Here is a 14,317-nt window from a genome sequence, read left to right on the forward strand (position 1 = left end):
ATCTAATCCCCCATAATCCCATCTAATCCCCTCTAAACCCATCTAATCCCCCCATAATCCCATATCATCTCCTCTAATCCCATATAATCCCCTCTAAACCCATCTAATCACCCATAATCCCATCTAAACCCATCTAATTCCATCTAATTTCATCTAATCCCATCTAATTCCACCTAATCTTCCCCAAATCTCATCTAACCCCCCCCTAATCCCATGTAATCCCCCTAATTCCATCTAATCTCTTCCTAATCCCATCTAATCCCATTTTTTCCACTCCTAATCCCATCTAATGCATCGAATCCACCCATAGTCCCGTTTAATCCCATCTAATTCCCCCCTAATACCCCTTAATCCCATCTAATTCCCCCCTAATCCTTTGTAATGACATCTAACCACCCCTAATCCCCCATAATCCCATCTAATTCCCCCCTAATCCCTTGTAATGCCATCTAACCACCCCTAATACCATCTAATCCCATCTAATCCCTCCTAATCCCATGTAATCCCCCCATAAACTCCCCTAATCCTATCATATTCCCATCTAATATTCTCTAATCCCATCTAATCCCATCTAACCACCCCTAATCCCATCTAATCCCTCCCTAGTCCATCTAATCCCTGCCTAATCCCATCTAATCCCTCCCCAATCCCATCTAATCCCATCTAACCACCCCTAATCCCATCTAATCCCTCCCTAATCCCATCTAATCTCCCCTAGTCCCATCTAATCCCATCTAACCACCACTAATCCCATCTAATCCCCCCCTAATCCCATCTAATCTCCCCTTAATCCCATCCAATTCCCCCTAACCCCATCTAATGCCATCTAACCATCCCTAATCCCCCCCTAATCCCATCTAATCCCCCTAATCCTATCTAACCACCCCTAATCCCATCTAATCCCATTTTAGCACCCCTAGTCACATCTAACCACCCCTAATCCCATCTAATCCCCCCTAATCCCATCTAATCCCATCTAACCACCCCAATCCCATCTAATCCCATCTAACCACCCCTAATCCCATCTAACCACCCCTAATCCCATCTAATCCCATCTAACCACCCCTAATCCCATCTAACCACCCCTAATCCCATCTAATCCCATCTAACCACCCCTAATCCCATCTAACCACCCCTAATCCCATCTAATCCCCCCCATAATCCCTTCTAATCCCCCCTAATCCCATCTAATCCCCCCCTAATCCCATCTAATCCCCCCTAATCCTATCTAACCACCCCTAATCCCATCTAATCCTCCCATAATCCCATCTAACCACCCCTAATCCCATCTAATCCCCCCCTAATCCCATACCTGCAGCCCAGGGAAGGCCATCCCCACCACGAAGTTCCCGGCCCAATTGGCGGCTCCAGCCAACGCAACGGCTGCGGGTCGGGGTCCTTGAGGAAGAGTTCGGCCGCCAGGAACCACGGGATCGGACCAGGACCCAACTCAAAGAACGTCACAAACAGGAAAACACCCAACAGGCTGACGGCACCGGAACCGGGCGAGTCCTGGAAGCACCAGATTAGGAGGGATTAGGGGGATTAGATGGGATTAAGGAGGGATTAAGGGGGATTATGGTGGGAATAGAGGGGGATAAGGGGGGATTAAATGGGATTAGGGGTGGTTAGATGGGATTAGGGGGGATTAAGGGGGATTATGGTGGGAATAGAGGGGGATAAGGGGGGATTAGATGGGATTAGGGGTGGTTAGATGGGATTAGATGGGATTGGGGGGGGTAAGGGGGGATTATGGTGGGAATAGAGGGGGATAAGGGGGATTACATGGGATTAGGGGGGATTAGATGGGATTAGGGGGGATTAGATGGGATTAGGGGGGGATTAAGGGGGATTATGGTGGGAATAGAGGGGGATAAGGGGGGATTAGATGGGATTAGGGGGGATTAGATGGGATTAGATGGGATTAGGGGGGGGTTAGGGGGGATTATGGTGGGAATAGGGGGGGATAAGGGGGGATTAGATGGGATTAGGGGGGATTAGATGGGATTAGGGGTGGTTAGATGGGATTAGATGGGATTAGGGAAGGGTTAGGGGGGATTATGGTGGGAATAGAGGGGGATAAGGGGGGATTAAATGGGATTAGGGGGGATTAGATGGGATTAGGGGTGGTTAGATGGGATTAGGGAGGGGTTAGGGGGGATTATGGTGGGAATAGAGGGGGATAAGGGGGGATTAGATGGGATTAGGGGGGATTAGATGGGATTAGGGGGGATTAGATGGGATTAGGGAGGGGTTAGGGGGATTATGGTGGGAATAGAGGGGGATTAGGGGGGATTAAATGGGATTAAGGGGAGATTAGAGGGGATTATGGGAGGATTAGGGGGATTATAGGGGGATAAAGAGTGATTATAGGGGATTATGGATGATTAGGGGGTATTATAGGGGGATAAGGAGGGATTATAGGGGATTATGGGGGGATTAGGGGGTATTATAGGGGGATAAGGAGGGATTATAGTGGATAATGGGGGGATTAGGGGGGATTATAGGGGGATATGGATGGATTATAGGGGATTAGGGGGGATTATAGGGGGATGTGGAGGGATTATAGGGGATTAGGGGGGATTAGGGGGATTATAGGGGGATATGGAGGGATTATTGTGGATAATGGGGGATTAAGGGGGATTATAGGGGGATATGGAGGGATTATAGGGATATAGGGGGATTATTAGGGGGATATGGAGGGATTATAGGGGATTAGGGGGGATTAGGGGGATTATAGGGGGATAAGGAGGGATTATAGTGGATAATGGGGTGGATTAGGGGGGATTATAGGGGGATATGGAGGGATTATGGGGGGGATTAGGGGTGATTATAGGGGGATATGGAGGGATTTATAGGGGATTATGGGGGGATTAGGGGGGATTATAGGGGGTTAGGAGGGATTTGGCGGGATTATGGGAGGATTAGGAAGGATTAGGAGGATTATGAGGGGATTAGAAGGGATTAGCGGGGATTAGAGGGGATTATGTAATTCTATAGGGCACTATGGGGCTCTGTGGGTCTCGCTATGGGCGCTGTGGGGCTGACCTGCAGGCGGAGGCTGACGCTGAGGCTGAGGGCGCAGCCCAACATCCCCCCGATCCCAACGAGCTGCAGAGTGCGACGACCGGAGCGCTCCACCAGGAACAGCTGGGGGGGGGGGGGATCAATGGGGGGGAAATGGGGGCTATGGGGGGAAATGGGGGGCAGTGGGGCAGCGATGGGGGCTATGGGGGTCAATGGGTGTAATTGGGGACGATGGGGGGTAATGGGGGGCTATGGGGGAAATGGGGGGCAGTGGGGTAGCGATGGGGGGCTATGGGGGTCAGTGGGGTGTAATTGGGACGATGGGGGGGTAATGGGGGGCTATGGGGGAAATGGGGGGCAGTGGGGCAGCGATGGGGGCTATGGGGGTCAATGGGGTGTAATTGGGGACGATGGGGGAGTAATGGGGGGCTATGGGGGAAATGGGGGGCAGTGGGGCAGCGATGGGGGGCTATGGGGGTCAATGGGGTGTAATTGGGGACGATGGGGGGGTAATGGGGGGCTATGGGGGGAAATGGGGGGCAGTGGGGCAGCGATGGGGGGCTATGGGGGTCAGTGGGGTGTAATTGGGGACGATGGGGGGATAATGGGGGCTATGGGGGGAAATGGGGGGCAGTGGGGCAGCGATGGGGGGCTATGGGGGTCAATGGGGTGTAATTGGGGACGATGGGGGGGTAATGGGGGACTATGGGGGTGTGATGGTGTGAAATGGGGGGGAAACGGGGGGCCAATGGGGGGGAAACGGGGGGCCAATGGGGGGCTATGGGGGAGAAATGGTGGGCTGTGGGTGGTAATGGGGGTCAATGGGAGTCTATGGGGTGGGTTGATGGGCTGGGGTCAATGGGGGGGGGGCGATGGGATTACAATGGGGGGCAATGGGAGGCGATGGGGGGCTGTGGGGGCCAATGGGGGGCAATGGGGGCCAATGGGGGGCTGTGGGGAGGTAACGTGGGGCAATGGGGAGCAGTGGGGGGCTGTGGGATTCAATGGGGGGCAAAGGGGGGCTCTAGGGAGGCAATAGAGGGGAATGAGGGGTGATGGTGGGGGCAATAGGGGGGGGCGTGTCCAGTAGTGAACTGGGGGGGGGAGGGGCTCTTACCGAGAGCAACGTGGCGGCCACGTTGACCACCCCCACCCCAATGGTGGCCACGGCCGGCTGCCCCACCCCCGCGCTCTCAAAGATGGCCGTCGAGTAATAGAAGATCTATGGGAGGGGGGGGGGAGAGGCCACGCCCACATCAACTTCAAAGCCCCGCCCACAACGTCCCAAGCCCCGCCCACATGCTCTAGGCCACGCCCACTTCAACACAAAGCCCCACCCATAACCCCCGAAGCTCCGCCCACCTGCATCAAACACACGTATCTAGGCCACGCCCACCGCATCGAGGCCACGCCCACTTATCTCAAGCCCCGCCCATTGTTAAGAGCTCGCGCCGAAGCCACGCCCACGACCATACTAGGTCACACCCCAAATCTCCTGGCCACGCCCACTTCTCCTGAAGCCACGCCCACAACTCTCCCATCACCCAATCAGGCACAGCCCACATCCCTGAGGCCACGCCCACCTCTCTCAAGCCCCGCCCACTGCTCATTGACCACATTAAAACCAAAGCCACGCCCACACCATTCAGGCCACGCCCACTTCATTCAAAGCCACGCCCACAACTCTCCCATCACCCAATCAGGCGCAGCCCACATCCCTGAGGCCACGCCCACCTCTCTCAAGCCCCACCCACTGCTCATTGACCACATTAAAATCAAAGCCACACCCCCACCATTCAGGCCACGCCCACTTCCCCAAAGCCACGCCCACAAAGCGGCAGGTCACGCCCACCGCGGTCTCAGGCCACGCCCACTTCCCCAAAGCCACGCCCACAACTCTCCCAACACCCAATCAGGCGCAGCCCTCATCCGTGAGGCCACGCCCACCTCTCTCAAGCCCCGCCCACTGCTCACTGACCACATTAAAACCAAAGCCACGCCCACATCCTTCAAGCCACGCCCACAAACACCAAGCCACGCCCCCTGGCCCAGCTGTAACCCATTGACCAGCACCACCCCCATCACCCCCCAACCCCGTGACCCCTGACCCTTTGACCCCTTGACCCTTTAACCTCTTGACCCCTTGACCTTTGACCCCGTACCGCGTTGATGCCGGAGAGCTGCTGGCTGAGCTGGAGGCCGATGGCCACGACCAATGGCTGCCTGAAGCGCGGCGTGGCCAGGAGCCGCAGCACCCCAACACGGGGGGTGGGGCCTCGAAGCTCCGCCCCCAACACATCAAGCTCCGCCTCCGCCGCTTCCGGACCCAATAGGAGCGTGAGGGCTGAGGAGAAGGGGGCGGGGTTATGGGGTATGGGGGCCAATAGGAGGGCGAGGATGTGGGGAAGGGGGTGGGGTTATGGGGTATGGGGGCCAATGGGAGAGCGAGGATGTGGGGAAGGGGGCGGGGTTATGGGATGGGGGGGCCAATAGGAGCTCAAGGGTGAGGGGAGAGGAGGGGTTATGGGGGGGCCAATAGGAGGGCGAGGATGTGGGGAGGGGCGGGGTTATGGGGTATGGGGGCCAATAGGAGGACAAGGATAATGGGGAGGGGCAGGGTGTGGGGACCAATAGGAGGGCGAGGGTGAGGGGAGGGGCGGGGTTATAGGGGGGCCAATAGGAGCACGAGGATGAGGGGAAGGAAGCGGGGTTATTGGCGGGCCAATAGGAGCACGAGGTGTGGAAAGAGGCAGGGTTATGGGGTATGGGGACCAATAGGAGGGCAAGGGGGAGGGGAGGGGTGGGGTTATGGGGGGGGCCAATAGGAGGGCAAGGGGGAGGGGAAGGGGGCAGGGTTATGGGGTATGGGGACCAATAGGAGGGCGAGGTGTGGAAAGGGGCGGGGTTATGGGGTGGGGGGACCAATAGGAGCACGAGGATGAAGGGAAGGGGGCGGGGTTATTGGGTATGGGGGCCAATAGGAGGGCGAGGATGTGGGGAGGGGTGAGGTTTTGGGGTGTGGGGTCCAATAGGAGGGTGAGGGGAGGGGCAGGTTGTGAGGACCAATAGGAGGGCGAGGGTTGTGTAGGGCGTGGGGTTATGGGGTGTGGGGTCCAATAGGAGCTCGAGGATGATGGGAGGGGCAGGGTGTGGTGACCAATAGGAGGGTGAGGTGTGTAGGGGGTGGGGTTATGGGGTGTGGGGCCCAATAGGAGCATGGGGATGTGGGGAGGGGCGGGGTTATGGGATGTGTGGACCAATAGGAGGGCGAGGGTTGTGTAAGGGGACGGGGTTATGGGGTGTGGGGTCCAATAGGGTGTTGAAGCTGATACCGTGCATGGCGGCCCCACGGCGTTCGGTCCCCAGGAGGAATCGGGGGCTCTCGGGGCAGCGGGGCAGCAATAGGGCCTGTAGGGCCGCCGGGCACAGCCCCATTCCCAGCAGCAGCGGCCAGCGCTGTGCAGTGCCCAACAGTGCACCCAGACCCAGCACCTGTGGGGGGAGGGGGGGAATACCATAATATGGGGGTCTAATCCCATCCTATGGGGTCATAATCCCATAATATAGGGGTCTAATTCCATCCTATGGGGTCATAATCCCATAATATGGGGTCTAATTCCATCCTATGGGGTCATAATCCCATAATATAGGGGTCTAATTCCATCCTATGGGGTCATAATCCCATAATTTGGGGTCTAATTCCATCCTATGGGGTCATAATCTCATGCTATGGGGTCTAATCCTATGCTATGGGGTCATAATCCCATAATTTGGGGTCTAATTCCATCCTATGGGGTCATAATCCCATCCTATGGGGTTATAATGCCCTCCTATGGAGGCATAGTCCCACCCTATTGGTGTCTAATCCCATTTTATGGCTTCTAATCCCATACTATGGGAGTCTAATCCAATCCTATGGGGTCATAATCCCGTCCTAATGGGCTATAATCCCACCCTATGGGGTCATCTTCCTGCCCCCCATCCTTCCCCATACCTGCGCCCCCAGGATGCCGATGACGACGGCCAATTGGTGCAGGGTCCCCAGTGCCCCCCGCAGGCGAGTGGGGGCGATCTCCCCCACATACATGGGCACCAGCCCTGAGACCAGCCCTGGGTGGGGAGAAGGAGAAGAATATGGGCTCTGTCCCCTTTAAGAGGTGACGGTGCCCCTTTAAGAGGGGACATTGCCCCTTTAGGAGGTGGTGTTGCCCCTTTAAGAAGTGGCGCTGTCACTTTAAGAGCTGACATCCCTTTGAAAGGTGACATCACCCCTTTCAGAGATGACATTGCCCCTTTAATATGTGGCATTGCCCCTTTAAGAGACAACAATGCCCCTTCAATAGGCGGCACTGCCCCTTTAAGAGACAACAATGTCCCCATGAGGGATGGCATTGCTCTTTTAAAACCAAGCATTGCCCCTTTAAGAGCGATCATCGCCCTTTTAAGAGGCGGGACTAAGCAGGGCCGTTCTCTCTTCCCATTGGTACCTGAGTAGGCGCCGAGCAGGAACCGACCAATGATGATGAGGATGTAGGATGGGCCCCACTTGGCGGCGCTCATCATGGCCCCGCCCACAAAGGCCAGGGCGTTGGTGGCGATCATGGCGTGCTTCCTGGGGGCGGGGCCAAAGCAGACCACGCCCACATTGAGGCCACGCCCACATTGAGGCCACGCCCCCCAGCGGCTCCACCCCATTCAGCCCAATGACCCCATTAAGCCCATTGACCCCATTGACTCCATTGACCGTAATGACCCCATTCACCCTAATGACCCTATTGACCCCATTCAGCCCAATGACCCCATTAAGCCCATTGACTCCATTGACCCCATTAATGACCCCCCATTGACCCCATTAATGACCCCATTGATCCTATTAACTACATTCACCCCAATGGCCCCATTGACCCCATTAAGACCATTGACCCCATTGACTTCATTAACCCCAATGACCCCATTGACCCTGATGATCCCATTAACCTCAATGATCCCATTGACCTCATTAACCCCAATGACCCCCCATTGGCCCCACTGACCCTTTTACCCCAATGACCCCATTGACTCATTGACCCCGTTGACCCTATTGACCCCAATGACCCCATTCACCCCAATAACCACATTGACCCCATTAATGAATCCCATTAACCCTATTGATCCCATTAACCCCATTAATCCCATTAACCACATTGACCCCCCATTAACCCCAATGACCCCCCATTGACCCCATTAACCTCAATGACCCCATTAACCCCATTGACCCCATTGACCCCATTAACCCCATTGACTACATTGACCCCATTGACCCCATTGACCCCATTAACCCCATTAACCCCAATGACCCCCCATTGACCCCATTAACCTCAATTACCCCATTAACCCCATTAACCCCAATGACCCCATTAACCCCATTGACCCCATTGACCCCATTGACCTCAATGACCCCATTAACCCCATTGACCCCATTGACCCCATTAACCCCATTAACTCCATTGACCCCATTGACCCCATTAACCCCATTAACCCCATTGACTACATTGACCCCATTGACCCCATTGACCCCATTGACCCCATCAACCCCATTAACCCCAATGACCACATTGACCCCATTAACCCCATTGACCCCATTGACCCCATTGACCCCATTGACCCCATTAACCCCATTGACCCCATTAACCCCATTGACCCCATTCACCCCATTAACCCCATTAACCCCAATGACCCCATTGACCCCATTGACCCCATTAACCCCATTGACCCCATTAACCCCATTGACCCCATTGACCCCATTAACCCCATTGACCCCATTAACCCCATTAACTCCAATGACCCCATTAACCCCAATGACCCCACTGGAAGCCCCCTCCCACCTTCCGAGTCTCTCAGCCACCATCCCGACCCCCAGCGACGCCACCATCCCCCCCACGGAGAAGATGGCGACCGACAGCGCCCACAGGGTGGGCACGGCCGCGGGGGGGGGCGGCTCCCCCCAGCGCTGCGTCCACGTCTGGTTGTATTCAGCTTCCAGGACCTGGCAAAACAAGATGGTGGCAACACCGTGGGAAACCAATGGGAGACAACATGGAGAACAATATGGAACCCAATGGGAGACAACATGGAGAACAATGGGAACCTATATGGAACCCAATGGGACAAGATGGCGGCAACACCGTGGGAAACCAATGGGAACCAATATGGAACCCAATGGGAACCAATGGGATCCAATATGGAAGCCAATGGGACAAGATGGCGGCAACACCATGGGAAACCAATGGGGGACAACATGGAGAACAATATGGAACCCAATGGGATCCAATATGGAACACAATGGGAACCAATATGGAACCCAATGGGATCCAATATGGAACCCAATAGGATCTTAATGGGAACCAATATGGAACCCAATGGGATCCAATATGGAACCCAATGGGAACACAATGGGAACCCAATGGGATCCAATATGGAACCCAATGGGAACCAATATGGAACCCAATGGGAACCAATATGGAACCCAATGGGATCCAATATGGAACCCAATGGGAACCAATATGGAACCCAATGGGAAACAATATGGAACCCAATAGGATCTTAATGGGAACCAATATGGAACCCAATGGGATCCAATATGGAACCCAATGGGAAACTATATGGAACCCAATGGGATCTTAATGGGAACCAATATGGAACCCAATGGGATCCAATATGGAACCCAATGGGAAACTATATGGAACCCAATGGGATCTTAATGGGAACCAATATGGAACCCAATGGGATCCAATATGGAACCCAATGGGAAACTATATGGAACCCAATGGGATCTTAATGGGAACCAATATGGAACCCAATGGGATCCAATATGGAACCCAATGGGAAACTATATGGAACCCAATGGGAACCCAATGGGATCCAATATGGAACCCAATGGGAACCAATATGGAACCCAATGGGATGCCAATGGGAACCAATATGGAGCCAATGGGAACCAATATGGAACCCAATGGGATCTTAATGGGAATCCAATGGGGGACACAATGGAGACCAATGGGAACCAATATGGAACCCAATGGGATCTTAATGGGAACCAATATGGAACCCAATGGGATCCAATATGGAACCCAATGGGAAACTATATGGAACCCAATGGGATCTTAATGGGAACCAATATGGAACCCAATGGGATCCAATATGGAACCCAATGGGAAACTATATGGAACCCAATGGGATCTTAATGGGAACCAATATGGAACCCAATGGGATCCAATATGGAACCCAATGGGAAACTATATGGAACCCAATGGGAACCCAATGGGATCCAATATGGAACCCAATGGGAACCAATATGGAGACCAATGGGATGCCAATGGGATCCAATATGGAGCCAATGGGAACCAATATGGAACCCAATGGGATCTTAATGGGAACCCAATGGGGGACACAATGGAGACCAATGGGAACCAATATGGAACCCAATGGGATCTTAATGGGAACCAATATGGAACCCAATGGGATCCAATATGGAACCCAATGGGAAACTATATGGAACCCAATGGGATCTTAATGGGAACCAATATGGAACCCAATGGGATCCAATATGGAACCCAATGGGAAACTATATGGAACCCAATGGGAACCCAATGGGATCCAATATGGAACCCAATGGGAACCAATATGGAGACCAATGGGATGCCAATGGGATCCAATATGGAGCCAATGGGAACCAATATGGAACCCAATGGGATCTTAATGGGAACCCAATGGGGGACACAATGGAGACCAATGGGAACCAATATGGAACCCAATGGGAAACTATATGGAACCCAATGGGATCTTAATGGGAACCAATATAGAACCCAATGGGAACCCAATAGGATCCAATATGGAGCCCAATGGAAACCAATATGGAGCCCAATGGGATCTTTATGGGATCCAATATGGAGCCAATGGGAACCAATATGGGACCCAATAGGAATCAATGGGAACCCCAAATGGTAACCAATGGGAATTAGTGGGGACCCCAATGGGATCCAATATGGAACCCAATGGGATCTTAATGGGAACCAATATGGAACCCAATGGGAACCAATATGGGAATCAATGGGAACCCCAAATGGGAATGAATATGGGAATCAGTATGGGAACCAATATGGGACCCAATGGGACTCAATGGGGAACCCAAATGGGAACCAATATGGGACCCAATGGGGATCAATGGGGACCCCAATGGGAACCCCAATAGGGACCAATATGAAACCCAATGGGGATCAATGGGAACCCTAAATGGGACCCAATATGGGAAGCAATATGGGAATCAATGGGAACCCCAATGGGAACCCCAATAGGGACCCAAAATGGACCCTCATATAGGAACCCAGTGTGCCCCCCCCCCCAACCATCTTGAGCCCCAGACCAGACCCCCCTCCCCCCCCCATCCCCCTCCCCACCTTTTGGGGTGCATTGATGACCCCCACGTGGTATCCGACCTGCAGTGACCCCAAAGCCGCCGTCCCCACAGCCATGGCCAGGGTGGGGGTCAGCCCGGGGGGGGGCGGAGCGTCAGAGTCCTGGGGACAATGGGGGGGGGAACAATGGGGACTATGGGGGCAATAGGGGACGATGGGGGACATTGGGGGCAGTGGGGACATTGGGGACTATGGGGGGGACACTGGGGGGGTCACAAGGGGACAATAGGGGGGATGGGGGGACATTGGGGGGTCCTATAAGGGGACATTGGTGAGCCGGGGGGGGGGGGGGGGGGGGGGAGGACATGGGGGGAGGACACTGAGGACATAGGGGTGTCATTGAGGGGGGGGCACGAGGGGACAATAGGGGGGATATTGGGGGTCGTATAAGGGGACATTGGTGAGCTGGGGGGGGGACATGGGGGACAATGGGGGGGGTCTCGAGGGGCCGTTGGGGGGCACATTGGGGGTGGTGTAAGGGGACATTGGGGGTCCTATAAGGAGCCCCATTAAGGGGGGGGGTGACATTTGGGGGGGGTGGTGACACGAGGGGACATTGGGGTGTCCCCCCCCCCCCCCTTCCTTCAGCCCCCCCCCCTTAATGGGGCTCCGGGTGCCTCTATGTCCCTATAAGGACAGAGCGGAGCTATGGGGTGGGGGAGGGGCGGGGTGGGGGGCCGTGAGGGGGGGGAGCGACGGGTGGGGTCGTTGGACCCCCCCCCACCCCTTAAGGGTGTTAATGAGCCCCGTCTAATTAGCGCTAATTAAGGAACCAACCCTTAAGGAACCCACCTGGGAAGTCCCCTCCCCTTCATCCTCACCCACCCTCCAAGTCAATTATGCCGTTAATTAACATACTAATTACTCCTCTAATTACCCTTCTAATTACCCCGTTAATTAACCTCTAATACCCCTCTCAGTCCCAATTAACCCCGAATTAGCCCGTAATGACTCTCTCAGTCCCAATTAACCCCTAATTAACCCCCCTAATTAACCCCAATCCCTCACAACTTCACATTTACTCCCCTAAATTCCCTTCAAACCCAATCAAGTTGCTAATTACCCGTCTAATTACCCCCTTAATTAACCCCTAATGACCCTCCCAGTCCCAATTAACCCCTAATTAACTCCTAATGACCCTCTCGGTCCAGATTCCACCCTTAATTAACCCCCCTAATTACCCCCCAACCCACATTCCCAAACAATCATTCTCCTAAATGCCCCCCCACCCCCAATTATGCCATTAATTAACCCCCTAATTACCCCCTTAATTAGCCCTGAGAACCCTCTCAGACCCTATTATGCCCTAATTAACCCCTAATGACCCTCACAGTCCCAATTAACCCCTAATTAACCCCATCAATTAACCCCCCACCCCATGTACCTTCATATTTACTTTCCTATGGGCCCCCACTTACCTAATTAAGCCCCTAATTACCCCCTTAATTAACCCCTAATGACCCTCCCATTCCCAGTTACCCCCCAATTAAGCCCTAATGAATCTCTCAGTCCCAATTAACCCCTAATTAACCCCCTTAATTACCTCCCCTCCCCCATTTCCTCCTCTAAATGCCCCCACAAACCCAATTAATGCCCCTAATTACCTCCCTAATTAGCCTTGAAATCCTAATTAGACGCTAATGAAGTACTAAAAATCCCATATTATCCCAATTAACCCCTTAATTACACCCTCATTACTTAATTACACCCAAACGCTCCGCTAATTACCCCCTAATAACCCTTAATAACCCCCCTCATTACCACTTAATTAGCCCCTAATTACCCCTTAATTACCCCCAAACCTATATCTCTCTTCATTACCCCTTAATTAGCCCCTAATTTAGAACTCCAACCCGTAATTAACTCCTAATTAATATGCCCAATTATCTTCTAATTACCCCCCTTTCTAATTGCCCCCTTAATTACCTGCCAATCCCTAATTACCCTTAATGACCCATATTAACCCCCTTATTACCCCCTAATTATCCCCTTCATCCCACACGCCGCTAATTACCCCCTTAATTACCCCTCCAATTGACCCTAATTACCCTCAACTTCTAATTAACCTCCCGCTAATTAACACCAACCCCCCAACCCCCCTAATTACCCTCTCAGCCCTAATTACACCCTCAGCTCTACCCCTGATTTCCCTCCTAATTAGCCTTCAACATTTAATTACCCCTAATTAGCATAACACCACCCCTATTAACCTCTAAATAGCCACTAATTAACATCCTAATGAAGTTAATTAAGCCTTAATTAAGCCCACTAATTAAGCACCCCCCCCCAACCCCCCCATGTACCTCCTCCTCATTATGGATCTGCTGGAATCCACTCGGCATCGTGGGGTTAATTAATTAACGAGGGCTGATTAATTAGCGCTAATTAATAGGTCACTTAGATGTGGGAGTGAATAGGGATTAATTAGTGGGGGGTAATTAATGGAAGGTAATTAGTAATTAGGGAGTAATTGGGGGGTTGATGAGAGATAGGAATAAAGAGATAATGAGGGAGGTTAATTAGAAGATTAATGAAGGGTAATTAATAGGGGGGTAAAGAATGGGGTTAATTAATAGGGTTAATTAGTGGGGGGGTTAATTAGCAGCGCCGCGACCCCCCCGGGTTGGGCAGATCCCGGGGGGGGGCGGAGCTGTGGGGGGTGGGGGAGGGGCAATTAAGGAGGTTAATTAGCAGAGTTAATTAATAGGAGTTAATGAAGGGCTAATTAGAGGTGATGTTAATGAAGGGGGGGGGCAGTGAATGGGGGGAGTTATTGGGAATAATGAGGAGGGGAGGCTGGTGGCAATGATTGGGGTAATTAGTAAGGGCTGTTAATG

The 14,317-nt window shown here is 53.2% G+C and overlaps 1 protein-coding gene across 1 annotated transcript; it reads right to left on the reverse strand.

The window, feature by feature from the left end:
• Positions 1-1,312: 1,312 nt before the first annotated feature.
• LOC146751111 (solute carrier family 2, facilitated glucose transporter member 4-like) lies at positions 1,313-14,017 on the reverse strand (the record flags this gene model as incomplete). The annotated part of the gene is made up of 10 exons (XM_085535577.1): positions 13,784-14,017; positions 11,463-11,582; positions 8,892-9,052; positions 7,515-7,639; positions 7,022-7,137; positions 6,360-6,519; positions 5,190-5,371; positions 4,145-4,249; positions 3,049-3,150; positions 1,313-1,512 (listed from the first exon to the last, which is right to left on the reverse strand). Coding segments are annotated over exons 1-10 (1,310 nt in total), but the record flags the coding sequence as incomplete, so codon positions are not given.
• Between the last annotated feature and the right edge of the window lie 300 nt (positions 14,018-14,317).

This window comes from Coturnix japonica, unplaced genomic scaffold, assembly GCF_054131305.1.
Source record: "Coturnix japonica strain WE unplaced genomic scaffold, WE-NBRP24 Scf133, whole genome shotgun sequence".
Classification (NCBI taxonomy): domain Eukaryota; kingdom Metazoa; phylum Chordata; class Aves; order Galliformes; family Phasianidae; genus Coturnix; species Coturnix japonica.